Source organism: Dermochelys coriacea, chromosome 28 (assembly GCF_009764565.3).
Source record: "Dermochelys coriacea isolate rDerCor1 chromosome 28, rDerCor1.pri.v4, whole genome shotgun sequence".
Lineage (NCBI taxonomy): Eukaryota > Metazoa > Chordata > Testudines > Dermochelyidae > Dermochelys > Dermochelys coriacea.
Window position 1 is genome coordinate 1,116,984 of NC_050095.1, and position 21,929 is coordinate 1,138,912.

Consider the following 21,929-nt stretch of genomic DNA (forward strand, 5'->3'; position numbering starts at 1 on the left):
AAAAACGGACACACAATTAAGAGAGAATTAATTTTTACTGTCGAGGCCCCTTGCCCAGAGGGGGGGGGGGGAGCGTGCCCCTGCCCCCCAGCAAGAAAATACGGTTTCCTGTCTCTTGATTGGTTGGAGCCAAACGAGCCGTACGAGCTTGGCTATCTTTGGCAAGCTTCCGACAAGCACTAGAGGAGTTATTGATCGTTGAATAAATGGTTCGTTAGCGAGAGCTCAGTGGGTGTGTGTTTAACGATGACGCAAGCAGGGCGGACTGGGGTCAGTTGGGGAGGAAGCGGCGGACGCGGCTCTCCCGGCGCGGAGCTTACGACAGCCCGTTCACCATGGCGGCCGGCTCCTCGCCGTTCTCCGACGGCCCGTTGGCCACCTTGCCGGCTGGCTCTGCCTGCAGGGGGAGGGAGGAGGCCTCAGGAGGGGCTAGGAATAAGCCCCGCCCACAGCCAGACAGGCTCCGCCCGCTGCTGGCTCCGCCCCCCCAGGCGGCTCCGCCCCTACCTTTTGTCTCAGTGTGTCGTCTTCCGTGGATTTTTCCCGGGGCTCCTTCTGCGGGGCCCGCTGGCGGCTCTGGGAGTCGGCCCGGGAGATGTAATCAGCCACGGTCACTGGGGAGGAGGGAGCGGGCGCTGGGTTTCGGACGGCTGCCGGCCCCCACGACGCGAGCACGGCCGGGACAGAACGCCAACGGGGGGGCGGGCCGGGCCCCGGGAGTCCGGCGAGCCCGGAGCGGGGTTACGCTGGCCGCCGGGCTAAACCGGAGCAGGCTCAGGGGGCTGGGAGTTCTGGCCACGCCCCCGATCCGTCCCGCAAATGGGGCCCGGTGGCAGCCCCCGGCGCAGGAAGGGTTCCCAGCGCTGCTCCTGCCCCCCAGTGGCATTCAGGGGTGTAGCAGACCCTCGCGAGCCCCCCGCCGTACCCCCGTACCTGGCTGCCGGTCCCGGCTGATGGAGCCGTCCATGCGGTTACCGCGGTTACGGCGGCGGCGGCTCCGGTTGCGTCTCTGAGGCTTCGATTCGTCCTCTGGGAAAGCAGGGAGCAGAGATGGGGTGAACCCAGGCGTCCTGGCTCCCCGCCCCGCGCCGGGGAGAGAACCCAGGCGTCCTGGCTCCCAGCCCCCCCGCCCTGGGGAGAGAACCCAGGCGTCCTGGCTCCCAGCCCCCGCTCACCCACGCCGTTCTCATTGACGGACATGCTGTCGGACTCAGCAGCGCCGTCCATCACGGTGGCGTCGTCGTCGGTGCGGCGGCGGCGGGAGCGGCGGCGGCGGCTGCTGACGGGTTGCGACTCGCTGGCGTCGGTGTCGGCCGTCTGGTCGGTCTCCGTGTTGTCCAGCAGGCTGTAGGGGTTGCTGTCCGGGTCCTTGAGCACTGCGGGGTGGAGGGAGGGGAGAGAGGACTTCAGCACCAAGCGGGCACAGAGAATCCAGGAGTCCGGGATCCCAGCCCCACCCCCCTTCATTCTGAGTCAGGCTGCTGGAACATGGCATCTGTTTATATGCCACTGAGATGCAGCCACCTCTGGGGCAAGACGCAGCAGCTGGTTATACAGGGACCCCTCGCCCGGCCCTGAGATGCAGCCACCTCTAGGGCGAGCGAGGCACAGCCGCTATTTAACAGCGACAGCCAGTCACCTGAACTGATAGAGGAACTGTTGTACTTGCTGCCTCCCCCGCCTCGGGGTGCCGGGTTAGGACCCCGTCCTCGCCCCACTCCCGGGCGCCTCCGGCTGTCCTCGGGGCGCGGGTCTCGCTCGCCGTCGTCTCTCTTCTCTGACTCGGTCTCCGAGGCGTTGGACAGGTCTGAGTTCGTACCTGGCAGGACAGATCCGGGGGGAGAGGCGTGTGAGCTGCTGTTGCTGGGGACAGTCCCCACTGGGGGGGGATCCCCAAAGCTGTAGGAGGGGCAGGATACACAAGCGCTGTACAGTCTTGCTGAAATGCAGCCACCTCTGGGGCGTGGCCCAGCCAGCAACCCGCCCCTGCCGCGAAGAAGGGGAGATTTTGGCCAAGGCGCCGTGGGGCAGGTTACCGTAGCCGGAGTTGGGCCCCCGGCGCCCGCGGCCTCGCCCGCCGTAGCTGCCCCCGTACGTCCGCGTGCCGTGCAGGGAGGAGGAGGTGCTGTCGTCCGTGGCGTAGCCGCCCCGCTCCTTGTCTGCCCGGCTGGAGAGGGGGCGGAAACCCATGCCGATCTGCCGCAGCTGCTCGTCGATCTGCAGCCGCTCCAGGCGCAGCTGCTCCACCTCCTGGGGCCGGGGCGAGAAGGGGAACCAATTAGCTGCAGTGCCCATGCAGGGCTGGCAGGGGGAACCAATTAGTGACTGCACTGCAAGGGGGGCCGATTAACAACTGCACCCAGGCAGCCTTGGGGCAGGGGACCAATTAATGGCTGCACCTATAAAGGGCTGGCAGGGGGGACCAATTAGTGACTGCACTGCAAGGGGGAACCAATTAGCAAAGGCACCCATGCAGGGCAGAGGAAGCAATTAATGACTGCACCTATACAGGACTGGACCAGCAGGCAGGGAAACCAATTAGTGACTGCACTGCAGGGGGGGACCAATTAGCAACTGCACCGGTGCAGGGCAGGAACCCATTAACGGCTACACCTGTGTCTGAAAGCAGGGGGGACCAATTCGTGACTGCACCCCAGAGCAGGGATACCAAATAGCAATACCACCCATGCAGCCTCGGGGCAGCTTGCTGGGGGGCCGGGTTTCCGAAGTGCAGCTTCAGAACAGGAGGGGGAACAAAAGCCAGTTGCGACCACCCACAGCCCTGAGGGGGAAGGGTAGGAACCAATAAGCAAACGCACTCGCTTGTGTGCAGAAACCTGGGGGCTGGCACAGGAAGCAATGGACCCGATTAACGGACAGGCACGCGCGACACCCGCATCGACCCCGCTCGCAGCACACGCCCCCAATTCGGGGGTCCCTGGCCGATGCTCAGGCGGGTGCCCTACCCGCGGAGCAATCCGGTTCCTAGGCCCGTTCTCGGCAGCGCCGGATTTACCTGCAGGTAGGCGAGGTGATATTCCAGGAGTGCCTGCGCGTTGCTGATATTCTCCCGTGTCCCGACGAAGATGAACGGGACCATTCCCTAGGCGAGAGGACACCCAATCACAGCACGGCCGTCCCCCCGTGTCCCCCCCCACGCCGCCACCAGCCACCCACCACTCTGATCCGCCCCCGCTTACCTCCTCTCGGGGGTTTTTTTTGTCGTTGTCCCCTTCCACCCGCACCCGCACGACCCCGGACTTGTCCACGATCTCTTGGATCACTTTGCCATTCTTCCCGATCACTTTGCCTGCCGGGGCGGGGCAAGCGGAGAGGTGAGCCCCACAGAGACCCCAGCTCCCAAAGCGACAGGGTGCCCCACTTTGACCTGAGCTAACCACCTCCCAGGGTGAGACACACCCACAAGAGCCCCCCGCCCTCCGGCAGAAGGGATTTTCCCAGACCCCCGACTTCCGAGCAAGCTGTTTAACGACAGACTCAGAACGTCATTTTTAGCACGTACACAACTCCCCTGGGGTGCTCCGCCCACCGGTGTGACACCGGGTTTTCATTCGAGCCTTTACAGGACGTTGTGTTGGTGACCGCAGGGGGGCCCCCCGGACTCCAACGGACATCGGGTGCCCTCCGCCGGTTAGGGCACACGTGGTCACTCTCACTCGGAGCCCACTTCCCTCTGAGGGCCCACTCCAGCATGGTGCCGAGGTGGGGCCGTGGTTACATGTCCGGCTCCCCATTAGGAGGAAAGTCACCCCTATTCTCCAGGGGATGCCCCAGGAACGCCGGGCCCCTGGAGGGTCACGACAGAGCACGGTCGCATTCGTGACACCTACCGACCAGGTTTCTCGGGACTTGAACCGAGTCTTCAGAGAACTCCAGGTAGCTCCGGGCCTGCTTACATGCCTCGGGAGTCTGCGGGGAGGAGACAATGGTCAAGTCAGTGTCCTGGAGCTGGGGGGAGAAACCAGGAGTCCTGGCTCCCAGCCCCCAGCCCCCCCCGGCCCTCACCTCCCCGTAGATGCGGAAGGTGCAGGTCTCCTCGTCCAGCTCGATGGCGGTGACGCCTGGCACCTTCCTGGCCTGCTGGATGTTGGCGCCGTGGGTGCCGATGGCCAGCCCCATCAGGTCTTCGCGGACGGTGAACTCCTCCTGGAACGCCGAGGCCAGCTGCTTACTCGTCTGGGGAGAGAAAGAGCGCTGGGACGCAGAGCGGGGAGTCAACGGAGCGGCCGGGGGGAGCGCCGACCCCTGGCTCCGGTGTCACATGACCCCCCCGCCCCCATGGAGACAGGTCAGGTGACCGGCTGGGCAATCCAACCCAGTATCAATAGGGAAGCCCTAGGCGGGCCCTGTACAGCCACCTATTCCCCTCCCCTGGCGCCCACCCGGGTGGAGAGAAAGCCAGAGGCCCGCTGGCCCGCGGCGCCAACCCCCCCGGCACGCGAGGGCCGCCACCCGGCCGCCTGGGTTCCTCACCTCTAGGTGCTTGTTGGCTTCCTCATTCCGTGACATCAGCATGAGCTTGGTGCGGATGCTACGCAGGTGCATGTCGCCCAGCAGCGACGCCCGCTTTACCGTGGATTCGTTCGTCGACTGGAGGGGGGGGGCAGAAGACAGCGGGGTCAGAGATCGGGCAGGCTGCCCCCCGCCCCCCTCCAGAACTACTGGGGGACAGCAGGAATCTCGGGTGGCTAGCCAGCCCTGGTTACAGGAGCTGCAGTGACCAGGTCAGACCTGCTAAGATGGTCACAGCAGGACCAAGGAGAACCCCTCCCCCCAACCGGGGGTTCCTGCCAATTCCCTCCTGACCCCAAGAATGGTGTGGGCAAGATAAGCCAGCTGGAAAGAGGATCCTCCGAACCAGCCCGGAGCAGCGGGTTCACCCTGCTGCGGCTGATCTCCGACGAGCCCCCCCCATCGCTATCCCCTGATGCCTCGCTCACCAGGATGAAGAGCTCGCTGCTGGCTACGCTCAGGAAGATGCAGTTTGCCCCCACCGCCTTCTTGAATTCTTTATGCACATTTTCATTGGAGCACCTGAGCGGAGAGGGGACGGGTGAGCGGAGCAGAGACCGGGGGCAGTGGGACACCCCCCAAAAAGATCTGTCTAGTCTGTGGCAAAGCCGGGAATAGAACCCAGATCGCCAAGCTCCAGAACTGGATTAGTGGACTTTCCTTTCCCAGGAGGGATTGAGACGCTGGTTGGAAGAAAGTAGCGGGCACCCTGGATTGCCAGACGGGAGGCCTGGCTCCCAGCTGCTGCGTCGGGGGCAGATCGGGGGTGTGGAACGTGCAGCGATACGGGTTCTCCTCCTCCCAGGGCCCAGTACAGCTTATTCACGGGCATAACGACAGTAGAATAATGCCGGTCTATTTCCCCACACAGACATGCCCCAAGTTAGAGGAGCCTCTGGGCTGCTCTAACTCATGCTAGAGACTGGGCAGACCACAGCCCTGGTCGCTGGCCCCTTCCTCATGGAGGAAAAGCCAAGCTAGCAGCTTTTCTTTTGTCCAAGGCCATGTAGCTCCCCCTCCCCAGGATCCCCGTCTCACTCACGCTTCCTTGAGGTCTTCCGGCACAGCGATGGTGTATTTGAAGAAGCTAGATTTGGTGGCCACTTTGTTGGGGTTGACGGGCCGGAGCCGCTCCAGCGTGACGATTTCGTTGTAGGTGGCATCGCACGCTGCGTATTCGATGACGTAAAACTGAGGAGGGAGAGATCGGGTGAGAGCCAGGAATTTGGGGTGGGGAGGAGAGAGCTGACCGCACGTCCCAAGATGGGCTGTGCCATTCCGATGCAGCCGGGGGGGGGGAGGGGGAACCGTGCTCAGCGTTTCGTTTTCAGATGGAATTAGCCTGTGGACCTCACTGCCACTGGATAGGATTGAGGCCAAGCACTTATCCAGTCCCTCTGTGACTCTTGCTAAGAATTAGACCAGTGACCACTAAAGACTAAGGGATTAAAAAACCCCACACGATTCAGATCCATCGGAATTAGAGGTCAGGAAGGGGGCTGATTTTACGCTCCAGTTACCCCTGCTGGGTTCTGACTTCTGCTTGGGCATCAGAGTAGGTTACAAAGATCTAGTCGGTTGCACCAAAGATTGTGGGGGTACGCAGAGGTTTTCCAGGGGTTACGTCAACTCATCTAGAGATTTGCCTAGTTTTACAACAGGCATTAGCCAAGTCAGCACAAACTAAACTTTCATACAGACAATGACTTGTTTCTACTGCTTTTATAGACTACGCTGGGGTGGGCAAACTTTTTGGCCTGAGAGCCACATCTGGGAATAGAAATTGTATGGCAGGCCATGAATGCTCACACAACTGGGATTGGGGTGCAAGAGGGGGTGAGGGCTCTGGTTGGGGGTGCAGGCTCTGGGGTGCAGGAGAGTGTTCCGGACTGGGACTGAGGGGTTCAGAAGGTGAGAGGGGGGCAGGGGTTTGCGGTGCAGACTGGCTGGGGGTGCAGGCTCTGGGGTGGGGCTGGGGTGAGGAGTTTGGGGTGCAGGAGGGTGCTCCAGGCTGGGATCGAGGGGTTCGGAAGGTGGAAGGGGGATCAGGGCTGGGGCAGGGGGGTGAGGGCTCCAGTTGGGGGTGCAGGCTCTGGGGTGGGGCTGGGGATGAGAGGTTTGGGGTGCAAGAGGGTGATCCAGGCTGGGACCAAGGCATTTGGAGGGCAGGAGGGGAATCAGGGCTGGGGCAGGGGCACAGGGAGAGGCTCAAGGAGGCACTTACCTCAAGCGGCTCCCAGAAGCAGCAGCCATGTCCCCGCTGCGGCTCCTATGTGGAGCCGCAGTCAGGCAGCTCTGCACGCTGCCCCATCCGCAAGCGCCGCCCCTGCAACTCCCATTGGCCACAGTTCCTGGACAATGGGAGCTGCGGGGGCGGCGCTTGGGGCAGGGACAGCATGCAGAGCAGAACCCCCTGGCTGCCCCTACACATAGGAGCCAGAGCGGGGACCATGTCGCTGCTTCTGGGAGCTGTGTGGAGTGGCCCCTGACCCTGCTCCCCAGCTGGAGCGCCGGAGCAGGGCAAGCCCCAGACCCTGATCCCCAGCGGGAGCTTGAGGGCTGGCTTAAAACGGCGGGTGGGCCAGATCTGGTCCACTGGCCGTAGTTTGCTCACCCCTGCCCTAGAGGGACGTCGGAGTCTTCACGGATCTTCAGGCTGGAGGGCACCGCTGTGCTCCTCTAATCTCTACCTCCTGCGTAAGCCAGGCCTGCTCCTTCTGGTTGAACCAGATCCGATCTTAATTAGAACCTTGCCCCTGACACCAATCCCATGAAGCACCGGGACCTGGCACAAAGGATTCTGGGATAGATGCCAGTGATCGGGGATGTGAGGAGGGGGCCGAAAAATCCCCAGAAACTTACATCTCCTTTCATCATCCGGACCCTCGCCAGCCACCAGCCGCACGGTTCGTGCTCATTGGCTCGGGAATAAACCTAGAGAGATGGGTATAGGTCAGCAGGGAAACCAGTGAGGATAGCGGGCTTATGGTGGCACCCCTCCCCACCCAAAAAGCACCCCTCCTACCTCCACTTCGTCCCCTTCTGTAATCTCTTTATTGTAGTCCACGGGCGGGGGAAGCCGTACGTCACCGAAGGGGATCTGCCGCTCCGGCTGCCAGCTGTTAGGAGACATAAGATCGAGATCGGATTCGCCTGTAGGTGGCACCGCAGGTTGGGAATAAGACAGGACACACAGCGAGACGGGTGTGTGTTCCTGATCACGCTGAAGAGATAGCACCGGGCCCCGGGCACCCACACAGCCAGAGACAGTCCCTGCCTTGGAGAGTTTACATCTATGTAGACAAAGAAAGGATTGTTCCCCCTTCTGGAAAGTGAGGAGAAGACCCCGGAGTCTATGACTGATGGAAACGAACTTATCTCCCCGGGTGCCAGTCCAGTGCTTTATAACCAGCTTTTCCACCCTCATCCCAGCAATTTTGGGATCGCTGTCTACATAAATCTTAAGCTCTTTTCGATCTGTGTTCGTACAGCAGGTCCCAGTCTGCGAATCTGAGATGCTACTGCAATATGACAACCGCCACGCGGCCACTAGATGGATTTTGTGCACTGAACACCAGGTGGGGATAAACTTTCCCTTCTGCTAACCCAGCTTAACTTTTCGCTGCTTTGGCTCTCCGGCCAAGGAGGGATTTTCGCCTCACTGTTTGTTTTAATGATTAATTTATGCCCAGGGCTTTTTGTGACTCAGTCAGCATCTTTCGGATGGAGAGGAAGCAGACACTTTGAACGCCACCATGTATCTTAGGCACAAGACGTTTCAGCTTCTCGCTACTCTGACCCTGTGTCCTCAGGGCTGGTGCTGCCTACCCTCATTTGTAACCCCCCGGCTAGGAACTGTTCCGACCTGGGGTTCCAGCATCTATACTGTCCCAGTGTCATCCCAAAACATGGCCACTTTGTCCATGGTGCAGCGTGACTGTCCACAAACTTGATTGCCCGCAGGACAAAAAGTCGGCTTGCGGGATATTTTTGATGGACTCCCAGCCTGAGGTTGCATCTGCGCTTCCAAACAATAGGGCTTGAACCCCCGGGCCTGGCTTGACTCAGGTTGGGGCCCCCGGTCAGAGCAATGCGTGTGTGTATTTGGGATTGGGAAACCAGAGACCTGCAGACGTGAACAGCTGTTGGGAGGCGGGGAAGCTACAGCTGTCTTGGCAGGGAAATTTCACCTGCTCAGCAATGCTGCTAGAAACCCCATACGGGCACTGCAGCCAAGCGAGGTATTTGAGGAATGGAGTGACCTCTACGTTCAGTGGATCTATGCAGCTCATTCCCCCCGCCCCCAGCTTAGACAGAATCACAGCCAAGAAGCAGTGGGAGCCAGCGTGCAGCTCTAGGAACCTGCGACAGTGCCGTAATCTCACCATCTAAGTGTGAGCAGGTTACTTACACTGGGATTTGCATGGTTAATTACACCACCGAGCCTAACTATGGACAGCTGAGCTATCGCGGAGTGTGTCTCCTGAAGCACCGGCCGCTGCTCTAGCTGGCAGTCCTCCAGCATTACTAATTTTCACTGGTCGATCCGAAATAGAGCCCCAGAGCGAACACAATGCCCCCAAATCAGCTAGGCAAGCGCAGAAATTGAAGGAAAACCCTGCACCTGCCCAATCCAGGGCAGCTAGGTTCAATCCAACAAGCAGTGCTTCGAAGCTTTAAAAGGTGGAAAGGTCGCTTGCCTGGGATCAGCTGTTGAAAGAGGCTAACAAATGCTCAAATAAATTTGTTAGTCTCTAAGGTGCCACAAGTACTCCTTTTCTTTTTGCGAATACAGACTAACACAGCTGCTACTCTGGAAGTGAGCTGTAGCTCACGAAAGCTTCTACTCTAATAAATTTGTTAGTCTCTAAGGTGCCACAAGTACTCCTTTTCTTTTTGTTGAGAGAGAGAAATCCACCGCTCAGAAGCAGCAGAGGGACCAGTGCCTTTTACTTATACATCGGCTGAGAGAGGCAGCTGGAGCCTGGAACTGCGTTTAAAGCCGTTTGTTTGTGGCACAAGTTGATGTAAACTCCATTTAGCCTGCTACCGGTTCAGAAACATTTCAGGTCCCTGGCTAAAGAACCACATGCTGGGCAAACTAGACAGAAACGGAACAATCGGACTGTTTAAACACCAACTGCCCCTGCACAGTTTGGGGTGGAGAACATTCGTTGCTTCCTGCCCTACCCCGTGGCTGTTAAATGCCACTTTCCACCCCAGAAGTGGCCGCATCTCAGTGCTGGGCAAGGGATCCCTGTTTGAACAGATGGCACATCCCAGAAGTGACTGCTTCTCCGGATTGGCCTGTCTGCCGTGCCATCTGTATTCTCAGCTATCTACCAAGCTGCATTTAAGGGCTCTGATATGCCTGCATGAGGAGGGCAGAGTTTTAAAAATCGGGCCTTCTGCCTTTTCTTTCCCACGAGGCACCGAGAGGTTTGCAAACAAGCACGCTCCTACAGATGCTGCTTCCTGCCATTCGCTGCCGCCGGGGGAAACAAACGCCAAACTACCATCACTGAAGGAACCCGGCCAGTTGGAAAGAGAAACATTTAACAGGGCAGCCACAGGCAGCGGCTCGGTACCTGTACAGATGGCGCTGAGCCCAACGCAGCCCTGAGATCTCCGCCCTAGCATCGATCCACATAATCCTGCCATGCTGTAGAGTGACAGCTGCCAATCTAGAGGCATTCCCGGGGGCGGGCGGCTGGCTTATTCAGAGTGAGTCAGTTTCATTCACATGCCACAAAGAACAGCAGGAACTAAATTTGGAAAAGCGGCAGCCTGCTAGTTATGCTGGGCCTCAAGGCCCCTGTGTCAGATACCTTGAGTGCAGTAGCTTTATTTAGGGCTCTGAAGCAGGGACTGTGGCATTCCAGCATTTCCACCCTGATATCTCCCTGCATCGGCTCCACCAGGGTTGCGTGAGGTGCCCATCGGCCCTACAGCCGCACGCCAACAACCCTCCTACCACGGAACGACGTAGGATTGAAATTTACAATCCATTCACTTGCACCACGGCCTTGGAACCGAAAGCAACAGCTTGCCCCATAAGCAGTGCACCGAAGTCAAGTGCACACCTGTCCTGCTAACGATCTTAATAGATGATTTGATACCTCCAGCCTGCCGTTTAGGGGAAGTGGCAGCAGGATCTAGCAGGTTAGAGCGGTTGTCAGGAGTCAGACACCCTGGACGATAGCCTCAAATCTGAAAGGCGCTTGGGGGTCTAATGGGTAGCCTCAGGAAGGGACTGGGGAGGCCAGGACACCTGGGTTCTATCCCCGGGTCCACCACCAACTTGGCTGTGGGCCTAACCATTTTAAGAAGAAGTTAGCAGCCACTGAAAGCGGTTGACAAAGGCCACGATTTTTTCAGAGGAGATGCAGAGTTAGGTAGGATTGGGAGCTGCGAATGTAATGGCCTCTGTTTGAAAACATCCATCTGAGGGGTCTCTCAGATTTCACCCCTACAGGAGCAATTAGGCCAGACTCGCCAAACCGCCCAAGCTCGGAACAAGGACAAACAGAGGCTAGGCCAAGGACCGCACGGGGTCTCCGGCGGATACTTACTTGTTCTCGAAGGATATCGTGACTGAGTCTTCATGCACATCTTTCACGAAACCCTGCAGAGGGAGAACAGAAGAAGCGTGAGAGATCCTGAGGACAGTAGATTCTGTCTGACAGCAAACCCGGATATTAACATCGGGTTAACGACTTCATTATGCTGGGAACCAATCCCGCCCCGTTGACTTTGATGTTAATGGGATTTGGAAGCAATGGGAAGGCTTTCTAGGAAGAAAGGGACCCAACCACGGACAGGTTTGCGAGGCTGCAGTCCAAGAAAGTACCGAGGTCCAGCCCTGCAAACCTGCCTGCACACAGGGACTACACTGGAGGGAAAGGTCTGCGGGCCGGGTGGGGAAGCTGTGAGCAGGGCAGTGGCAGGGAGCAGGGATTGGTGGATAATTGCAGCTTTCTGCTGGCAACCAAGGGGTTGCTAATAAGCAGAATCTGCTGTATCTTCAGCCAGCCACCCACCACACACATGCAGAATTAAGATCGCAGCACTACAACCGTGTGTCCAGAGCCCTGGTTCCTGGAGTCAAGTGATTTTAGTAGCATCTAGGATTTTTTTTTTTTTTTTTTAAATTATGTTTCTAGCTTTCACGGTTGTGAAGAAACATCTGAAAATGTGACCTGAGTATAACGGACACAGTGACATTGCCTGAAACCATAGCTCTGAGAAGGGTGAACTGCCCCACGGATAACTGACTCAGCAAGGCTGTCTGAGTCTGCAGAGAGCCTGAACCAATCCTTCTCAGCAAGGGGAACTGTCCCATGTATTTCAATGGGGTATCAATTCCAAACCCTACAGCACTGGCCCCCGCCCCCCTCCACAGCCAACCCCATCCCAGTAGAGGGCTCTGTGTGGTGTTGAGGGGGGACGCACAGCAGCCCTCTGCTGCTCCATCCATGCAGACACACTCCAGCTGCTGGGGTCCCCCAGATTTCTATGGGGAATATGGGGGACCTATGCTGCTATCCCTTTCACCCCCTTGGACAAACCATGTGTGTCTTGTGCCTCAGTTTCCCCATATGTAAAACAGATTAGACAACCCTGACATCCCTTGTAAAGAGTTTTGAGGTCTAGTAAGGAAAAGCACCATCTAAGAGCTAGATGGTATCAATCCAGCACTCCACTTATAACCATCCCCCTCTCCCCAAACAGTGTTTAGGGTTTTAGATTGTCATACATGGGTTTTTCCGCTCTCTCTGCTTGACGCATCTTCACAGGGCGCCCTGATTTTCAGGAAGTGCTGGGCAAGATTTGGTGGATGCGCTGGACTTCCTGCAGAATCAGGCCTCCCCCACCCCCAAATCTCCTAGTCTCTTGAAAGTTTCGGCTGAAATCCCCAGGATGTGTTGTCAGGATTGGGCTCGAAACCGGGGTCTGCCACAGACGCTGCGCATGCCTTCAGTTCCTCATTTAAAAGCTTTTTGTCTATTTAGATTGTTAGCTCTTCTGGGGCAGGGACTGTTTTTCACGGCAGCTGTGGAGTACCCAGCCCAATAGAGGGGTAGCCTGCCCAGATCTCAGCCAGGAGGCCCACCCACCACCTGGCACTATTCCTGATATGGGCTGGAGACCTGTACAAAACCCAGCACCACCAAGGGGCCCTGAGCCCTAGTGTACAAGTACACGTTGTCATCTGACAAAGAAGAGCAAAATCACAAATCTGAGGGGCCCAATTCTAAGTCCTTTTCTACCCACTAGGCCACATAGCTGCCCCTAACACAGGAGATAAGTGGGGCACGACCTGAAGCACCACATGAGGCCCAACGCATATACTGCTCCCGAGTCCTGGGCTATTTGATCGTAGTCCTGGTCATCAGCATCTACCAGGAGACTCTGTGAGGAGCGGTGGGGGTGGGGGGCAGGCGATCCTGTTCTGCATTTGGAGTCTGAGGCCAGGGACAGGAATGCCTTGCCAACCAGTGACGGGACGAACAGGTGTTGTCCCCGCACCACTGCTGGTCCCAGCCAACAGCTGCCTGTTTGTCACTAGCATGCGGTGAAGCCCCAAGACCCATCTGCTGCAGGAGCAGGGATGCGCTCAGTCTAAAATAAGGCCCCTTTTGAGCAGCAAGGAGGAAACGGATCGTGGGACAAGGCCAATTCCCCACTGGATTGGTTCAGATCCAAGACCACAGACTACTGTGTCCCTACAACGCCTTGCACTTGGGGATCTCTATGTGCTACCAGAATAAACAGCTCTTCCTTGTCTCCCGTAAAACCTTCTGGGGGAAAAAGAAAAATCATACAATCGATCCAGTCCAACATAGGGCTGCCTTTTTGGATCGGGATGTCCCTCCTGGCCTTAAAACCTCTAAGTTCTTGGCCTCAGTAATTTCATGTGGCAGCGAGTTCCATAAGATAAGCACACGCTGTGTGTGAAAAAAAAAAATTCCTTTGCTCAGTTTTGCGTTTGCCACCATTCCGTTTGGTGTCCCCTGGCCATGGTTTTGAGAGACAGGGAAGAGAGAAACTCCCACTCTACCTTCTCTTTCCCTTTCATTACTTTACAGACTTGTGTTCTCTTAACAAATCCCTTTTATCAGGTAACAATCCCACAACAAACTGATTGCCATTTTCAGGGGTGGGAAGGAATCTTCCCCCAGTTTAGACTTATAGGGACCCTGGGGGACTTCAGCTTGGGGGGCAGGTTGCTTGCTAGGATCATCTGGGTACATCTCACCTAATTAATTCCCTGCCTTGGGCACTGGTGTCACCTCCGTCAGCTCCTGTTCTCTGCCTGTGGCACACAACAGGGTAACCTCCTAAGGGCTGTAACGCTTTAGTCTAATCCAGGTCATTGGCTCAATACGGGGTGACGGCGGGGTTCGGTGGCCGGTGATGGACAGGAACAGCTAATGAGCCATTCCGGCTTTCATCTCTCTTCACATGAGCGGTTATCCAGGCTATTAATCATTTTCATGGCCCTTCTCTGAACCCCCTCTAACTCCGCCACCTCCTTTTGAAGGTCATCTCCAGATAAGGCACCATCCTTGATTTCCAGAAAGGCATTACAATATATTCTGTGTTCCGTAGGACGGGGCCTTCATCCCAGTTGGGCCGCTAAACACTGCCAACAAATATTTTATATTTTTTATAGGGACTACAAAATCCAGAGCCAATTTTCTTTTCCTGCTGTTTTAACATCTTCTGGACACACTCATTCGGCATCTGATCCAGGAATGCCTCATTTGCACTGGTGAACAGGTGCTTAGAGAGACGCTCCCCCATACCCAACACCACCTCAGCCAGAAGCTAATTCTGCAAATGGGCTCATGATTAAGGCTCTGGATTGAGACTCCGGTCTGGGTTAGAGTCCCAGCTCTGACTCTGGGAAAGCCACTTAACTGTCCGTGCCTCCGTTTCCCCACCCACAAAATGAAGATCATATTTCCCTCCCTTCCAGAGGATAAAGCTCTCTCTTCCCAGGAGGTGCTCAGTATTATGGGATGGGAGTGATAATATATAAACAGAAACAAATGACAGCACCAAAGTTAAGTTCAGAGCGTTTAAAGCCAGAAAAGACCATTAGGTCACTAGCATGACATTATATCGGAAGCAGTTCAGTTTCACCCAGTCATCCTGAGTCCAGTAACTTGTGCCTGGCTAAAACATATCTTTAGCCGAAACAGTCTCGATTGGAAGCCATCAAGAAACGAAGAATTCCTCGGGAGATCAGAGTTTTTTACATATAGGGAAGGGAGGCAGAGAGAAATGAAGCCACGGCCCAAGGTTAGAGGGAGCGAGATTGGAATCTCAGCCCCATAGCTCGCTTTCCTCTCATTTGTTCTGAATATAGAGCTCCACACGTTACAGGTTTCATGCCAGGTGCTTTTCTGACTCGCTGGTCTTTAAGGGGGATTCACCATTGGGAACGGTAAAACATGATCTGCAAGACAGAAGTTTCGGGACTCATGCAGAAGATGCCAATTGTCGAAAACAAAAGCAGCTCAACGCTCCTCTAAGTGCTGGAAAACAACCAGTGAACCAACCAACGCAGGAACTCCTGCACTAATTCTGAACAGGGCATCAGACAATCCTGACTTCAGAGTTCAAACATTAAAGATCAGGGAAGCGGGACTTGTCCAGGGAAATAATTGTTCTTGCTCAAGTTACTACAGAGGTCGATATTACCCTAGGTACCTCTAAGATATCTGTATTAGAGATGGGATTTTTCCAGGTGAAAGCTATTTGCTATCAAGATGTCAGCACTCACTTCCAATCAGCCCACAATGCCAGCTTCCAAACCACCTGTTAAATTTCAAAGGCACACCTTCGTGCTTTCTCCCATGCTGCCCCTCATGCTTGGGAGGAGCTCTCTGTACACCCCCGCAAAAAAAAACCTAACGTAACCTCCTTCACACCCCTCCTCAAACTCAATATTGTCTCCCTGTTTCCTTGTACTCCCTTGTCTGACCGGATCCATCTGTTGTCTCATCATACAGACTGTAAACCAGGGGTAGGCAAACTATGGCCCGTGGACTGGATCCGGCCCGCCAGCCGTTTTAAGCCGAGCCTTGAGCTCCCGCTGGGGATGGGGGTCTGGAGCTTGCCCCGCTCCAGCCTGGGAGCAGGGTCGAGAGCCGCTCCATGTGGCGCCCACAAGCAGCGGCATGGTCCCCCTCCGACTTCTACATGTAGGGGCAGCCAGGGGCCTCTGCTCTGCATTCTGCTCCACAGCTCCCATTGGCTGGGAACTGCAGCCAATAGGAGCTGCAGGGGCAGCGCCTGCGGACAGGGCAGCGCAGGGCTGCGGCTCCACGTTGGAGCTGGAGGGGGGGGACACGGCCGCTGCTTCCGGGAGCCACTTGAGGTAAGTGCTTCCTGGAGCCTGCACCCCTGAGCCTCTCTCCATGCCCCAACCCTCTGCCCCAGCCCTGATCCCCCTCCGAATCCCTCGGTCCCAGCCTGGAGCAGCCTCCTACATGCCAAACTCCTCATCCCCAGCCCACCCCAGAGCCTGCACCCCCAGCCATAGCCTTCACCCCCTCCTGCACCCCAATTTTGTGAGCATTCATGGCCCGCCATACAACTTCTATTCCCTGCTGTAAACAATTTGGGGCAGGGACTCTGTTCTGAGAGAGCTGTAGAGGAGATATCCCTTGATTTTAGGAAGGCTTTTTGACACCGTCTCACATGGCATCCTCAAAAGCAAACTAGGGCAGTGTGGTCTAAATGAAAGTGCACAACTGACTGAAAGACTGTACTCAAAGAGCAGTTATCAATGGTTTGCGCCAAACTTGGGAAGAGGGGACATTTAGCGCTGAGTCACTTATGATCTGATATTTTCATGAATGTCTTGGAGTGGAGAGGGTGCTTATAAAATTTGCAGACGACGCTAAGTTGGGAGGGGGTTCGCTTTACAAATCTTGATCTAACCAGAGAAACTGATCACCCCCTGCCCCCCCCCCCCACACACACACACTAGCACCACCACACATTTACCCCCCAATCCACAGATGGTAATTAAATCCTCTAGGAGTAACAGTTCTATATTTGTCTCAAGCAGGTCCCCTTTAAATGCAGTTGTGCCTGAGGCTATATATGTAGCTAGTGTCATTCCCAAGTTAGCCAACTGACTGGCAAACGGTGTCCCATTTATCATTCATTCAACGTGAAGCAAATCAGCTCCCCTCTCATACCAAAGTGGCACATTTTATCTCTACTTTCCACTCGGAGCCCACACACACACACACACACACAACCTTTCTCAACACGCTTCTGGGGTCTAAAATAAACAGTGTGTCTCAGCCTTTTCCATGCAACAATCCTATGCTGAGACAGGAGAGTGTTTCGGGATAGTCCATGAAAGTTTCAGGTGCTTCCTATCTCATCTAGCCATGGAGAACTGGAACACTGTCATGCTAGCCTCCCACATCCTTCTCGAGGTGACCAAAACCCCCAGTTTGAGAGCCCATTAAATAAACTAAGCTAAGGTTTCAAGCTACTGGCTCTAATAACCAGACAAGTTTCAAACCCTACAAGATCAGGGTCACTCAGTGAGACCAAGAGTGGAACATTGCATCCAATTCTTACGTCCACCTTTTTAAAATAAAAGGTTGAACACTGGAGATGGTGCAGCAAAGAACCACACAAATTATCCCAAACCTGGAAAATAAACGAGAGACTTAAGAAGACTAGAGAAGATCAAACAGGTGATTTGATCATGGTGTTTAATATCTGATATTTTTTCCATGTGGGTACTTAGGCTAAAGGGCTTTGTAACCTAGCACGGAAAGGCAGAACAAGAACCAACGGCCAGAAACTAAGGCCAAACAAATTCAAGTTAAAAATAAGGCACAAACTCTTAACAGTGAGGGTGATTAACCCTGGAATAAAGTCCCAGGTGGTGGATTCTCCGCCTCCTGAGGCCTTCATATCAAGAACGGATGGCTGTCTTTCGGGAAGAGATGCTTTAATCCACCACAAGTTATTGGCCTCAATACAGGAGTCCCCAGATGAAATACAGGAAGTCAGACTCTCTCTAGTGGTCCCTTCTCGCCAAAAAGATCTGTTGTGCTGCTCACAATCTAGGACTGTGAAGAGACATCAGGGGAAATTATGGACCAAAGGGAAGGAGGGCAAACTAGCACTCAAGCCCGATAATCGCCACCCGTCTAGTCGCGGTCAGCGTTTGATCAATCCCCTCTGGTCTTAACTTTTCTCTTAGTCTGCCCTCCTACGCAACATACACCCGAGAATTTCAGCCAGTGATTCCTACATCGATCCCAACACATTTGTGGTTGGACTAAGAACATCTCTTTTAGAAAGATATTCGGTCTCATAAGAACGGCCATACTGGGGTCAGACCAATGGTCCATCTAGCCCACTATCTGGGAGGGAACAATGTCAGATGCTTCAGAGGGAATGAACAGAACTGGGGCATTTTCGAGTGATCCATCCCTTGTTGTCGATCCCAGCTTCTGGCAATTGGACATTTTGGGATCATGATGTTGCATCCCTGACCTTCTTGGCTAACAGTCCTTGATGGACCTATCCTCCATGAACTTATCTAGTTCTTTTTTGAACCCAGTTTTACTTCAATTTAAAAATTCCAAGAGATGGACAAATCCACCACAAAAACAGAAACAGCAGTGCTGGAAGGGACCTCAACAAGTCATCAAGTCCAGTGTCTCTCAACCTTTTTGATACCGGCTTGCTGCCTTCCTAAACTGGGTCAGCGAGATCTCAGGGACCAGCGACAGTCCACAGACCGGTCACTGAGAAACACTGCACTGAGGCATATTAAGTATTCCCACCTCCAGCCCATGTATGCCATGCCCCTTGTGGAGCTGCTCCAATGGGTAATTCATAGATACTAAGGTCAGAAGGGACCATTCTGATCATCTAGTCCGACCTCCTGCACAGTGCAGGCCACAGAATCTCACCCACCCACTCCTATGAAAAACCTCACCCATGTCTGAGCTATTGAAGTCCTTAAATCATGGTTTAAAGACTTCAAGGAGCTGAGAAGCCTCCCTCAAGGCAAGCATGCCCCATGCTACAGAGGAAGGCGAAAAACCTCCAGGGCCTCTCCAATCTGCCCTGGAGGAAAATTCCTTCCCAACCCCAAATATGGCAATCAGCTAAACCCTGAGCATATGGGCAAGATTCACCAGCCAGATACTACAGAAAATTCTTTCCTGGGTAACTCAGATCCCATCCATCTAATATCCCATCTCAGGGAATTAGTCCTATTTATCCTGAAGAATTAAAGATCAATGACCCTGATGGGCTAAAAACCTGCCCCCTGTTCCCAGTTGGGATTTGACTAGCTTCAGCTTCCAGCCATCAGATCTTGTTCCACTTTAGTCTGTTGGATTGAAGAGCCTTCTGCACTCAGAGATCTTCCAGTCATCTCAGGCACCATACAGAAGGAGGGATTTTCATAGTTTAACAGAATTAAAGGCCAGGCAGGGTCGTTAAACCCAAGCTTAGGCTGTATGATCTAATGCAGGCCACGGAAACCCACCCGCACGCCCCGATCTTGAGCCCAGTTTTGCTTAACCAAAGCATTTCAGTCCTCAGGAGACTAAACTGCTCGCCACAGTGAGAGAACAGGAGAGGCCAAAGTGCCACCGGTGCCTATGGCCCCTGCTGTGGCAGGAAAATGATTGGGTGATGTATATACCCAGTTGACCCCAGAAGGCGAACCCCCCCACCCAAAAAACGTCCCTGCCAATCTAATCGGACCCTAAATGTGGAAATCAGTGTGACCCTGAGGAAAGGAGCAAAACACACCAGCCAAGACACTAGAAAGGACTTTCTGTACCACCTCTGAGCACTGGTGCACCCTATCCAGTGTCCTGTCTCCAGTTGTGGCCAATCTCTGATGCTTCAGAGGAAGGCAAAAAAACAACAACCGTGAATATGTCTAGCCAACTGTGCTTCGGGGAAAACAATTTCTTCCTGACCCCGGAGGCAACATGCTGAAAACCTGAAGCATGACACTTGATTACAGCGTTCTTACTGCAGAGCTGCAAGCGTTATGAGCATACCGAAGCAACGCGGGCAAACCTGTACCTAGCAGGGACGACGACAAGGTGGTAGCTTTACGTATCTAAATAGCAAGAGGCCCTAAAAGTGATCCAGTTTGTATTTGGTACAGTGGAGCAGGGGGAAGTGCACCGAGAGATCACAAACGGAATACGAGTCAACAGCGTGATGCAGTTGAAAGAAAAGGTTATCATCGTTCTGGGGGGGGGTCTTAATGGGAGTGTTGCTCGTAAGACATGGGAGGTAGCTATTCCACTCTTCTCGGCACTGGGGGGGGGCCACAGCAGCAGTGCTGTGTTCAGTTGTGTGTGCCCACACTTTAAGAAACATGCAGATAAACCGGAGAAAGTCCAGAGGAGAGCACCCAAAATGATCAAGGATTTAGAAAATTTGACCTATGCTCAGGTTAAAAAAACTGGTCATGTTTAAGTCTTGAGAAAAGACGACTGGGGAGGGTGGGGGGTGTGAATACCTGATAAAAGTCTTCAAATATGTTCTACAAAGGATGGGGACCAATTGTTTCTCCATGTCCACTGAAGGTAGGACAAGAAGCAACGGGCTTAATCTGCAGCAAGGGAGGTTTAGGTTAGATACAAGGAAAACTAACTCTAAGAGCAGTTAAACATCAAATGAGGCTAATCAAACAAGACCATCTAGCTCTTTTCATCACTAGATGTCAAAGGGCTTTACAGAGGAGGCATCCGAATTATTGCCCCCAATTTACAGATGGGGAAACCGAGGCATGGAGCACTGAAATGACTTAACCAAGGTCACCCAGCAGGCCCGTGGCCAAGCCAGGAATAGGATTCGGATCTCTCGAGGCCTAGTCCGAGGCTTTATCTAAAAGGCCACCAAGATTCCCTGAGGGGGCCGGATTTTGGTGGAATAAGCGAGTGCTGACAGGTTGCTATTACTTAAACCAAAAGGGGACTTGAGCAGTGAAGTATAGGAGGGGGAAATAACCTCTGAAATCTTCTTAACTCTCACTTGCAAAACTCCAGAGAACCTTCACCTTAAACACGAACGAAAGTCGGACGGGAATCAGAGACCCTCTACTCGTGAAAGGCAGAACGAAGGCAGAAGCAGCAAGGCTAACAAAAGCTGGCAAGTCAGCTGAAAAAAGCCTTCCTTCCCCCTTTCTAAGCAGAGAATTAGCCCATGAAGAATTTTTTACACCTTTGATCTGCAGACCCGCTGATGCCAGACACCGGTTCGTGTTCGACTGTTTTCCCGTGGGGCAAGACAGGTCTAAAATTAGCCCTGTGGCAAAGCGGAGACAATACCACACACCTCTTTGGCCGAGATCAGGTTACTACAGTCCTGCAACATCCCATAGCTCTCGCTTTTTCCGAACGTGTGGTACTATTTACAGATATCCAATTCTCGTCTTTGCTTTGCTGTTTCATAAGGACAGCACTGACCCTCAAATTCCTACAACCAGGGACCCGCTCAAAGTGTTGCCAGATGTCACTAAGAAAAAGTTACTTCCTTACTGAGATCATGGAGAACACATGGTGGTGCTTAACATCCCAGTTTCAGAGAGGCAACTTTGCCCCTTAAAAGCACCTTAGTTAATAAAAATCAAGAGCAGGTGCAGATTCTTGTAGCAACTCATGGCTGATGAGGAAGTACTAGAAGGAGATAAAACAGGCAAGTCTAATCTGAAAAAAAAACCAAAACAATTGATTCTTAGCTCCCAGAGACAAAATATGATCAAAGATTAAAAACAGCTGGGTCGATGATGTTTCGAAATTCATGGACGGTTCGATGCGAAATCTACCTTTTTTACACTCTAAGACAGTGTAAGAAAGTAAAGAGTCTAAGAAAGCACCTAAAAGTTACTCCTTTTGCACAATACACACCTAAAAGCAAAGAACGCATTGCGAATTATAGTGGTTTCCAACCATTTTGCATTTGTCGACCCTAAACAATTTCAAATGGAGGCGCGGAACCCCCTGGATATCTTAGACAGTCTGCAGACCCCCGGGGGATATTATTTGGATACTATTACAGCAGCATTTATTAAGATCAGGGCTTTGCTGTGCTAGGAGCAGTACATACATGCAATGCAGGAAGAAACAGTCCTGCCCCAAAGACCACCTCATCTAAATTGGTAAGGCAAACAAAGGGTGGGAGAAAAGGATGCTCCTCTCAAATGGACAAATGAAGCACAGAGATGGAATGACTTGCCTAGAGAGAAAGCTGGGTAAGTGACGTGAGATAAGGTACGGGTTTCTACCACAGGACAATCCTCAAATTCTTCCAATATAGGAAAGAAACACATCACAAGAGCTAAAATTACTGACATCTTGTTCTAATTTAAT

At 54.0% G+C, this 21,929-nt stretch overlaps 1 protein-coding gene and 1 long non-coding RNA gene across 2 annotated transcripts in view; one reads left to right on the forward strand and one right to left on the reverse strand.

Moving 5' to 3' along the window:
• Window positions 1-16: 16 nt before the first annotated feature.
• On the reverse strand, window positions 17-11,236 carry FXR2 (FMR1 autosomal homolog 2). The gene is made up of 16 exons (XM_038386181.2): window positions 11,106-11,236; window positions 7,559-7,652; window positions 7,396-7,467; window positions 5,576-5,724; window positions 4,962-5,055; window positions 4,495-4,611; window positions 4,027-4,197; window positions 3,852-3,930; window positions 3,201-3,310; window positions 3,017-3,103; window positions 2,037-2,250; window positions 1,640-1,819; window positions 1,176-1,376; window positions 934-1,029; window positions 508-614; window positions 17-397 (listed from the first exon to the last, which is right to left on the reverse strand). Exons 3-16 carry the CDS (start codon window positions 7,408-7,410, stop codon window positions 317-319), a joined length of 1,701 nt encoding a protein of 566 aa, XP_038242109.1. The 5' UTR covers window positions 7,411-7,467; window positions 7,559-7,652; window positions 11,106-11,236; the 3' UTR covers window positions 17-316.
• Window positions 11,237-19,654: 8,418 nt separating this feature from the next.
• LOC122457724 overlaps window positions 19,655-21,929 on the forward strand; it is a 22,382-nt gene continuing 20,107 nt past the window's right edge. The window contains exon 1 of the long non-coding RNA XR_006277398.1: window positions 19,655-19,665. This is a non-coding gene — a long non-coding RNA (uncharacterized LOC122457724). The remainder of the gene's footprint in view (window positions 19,666-21,929) is intronic.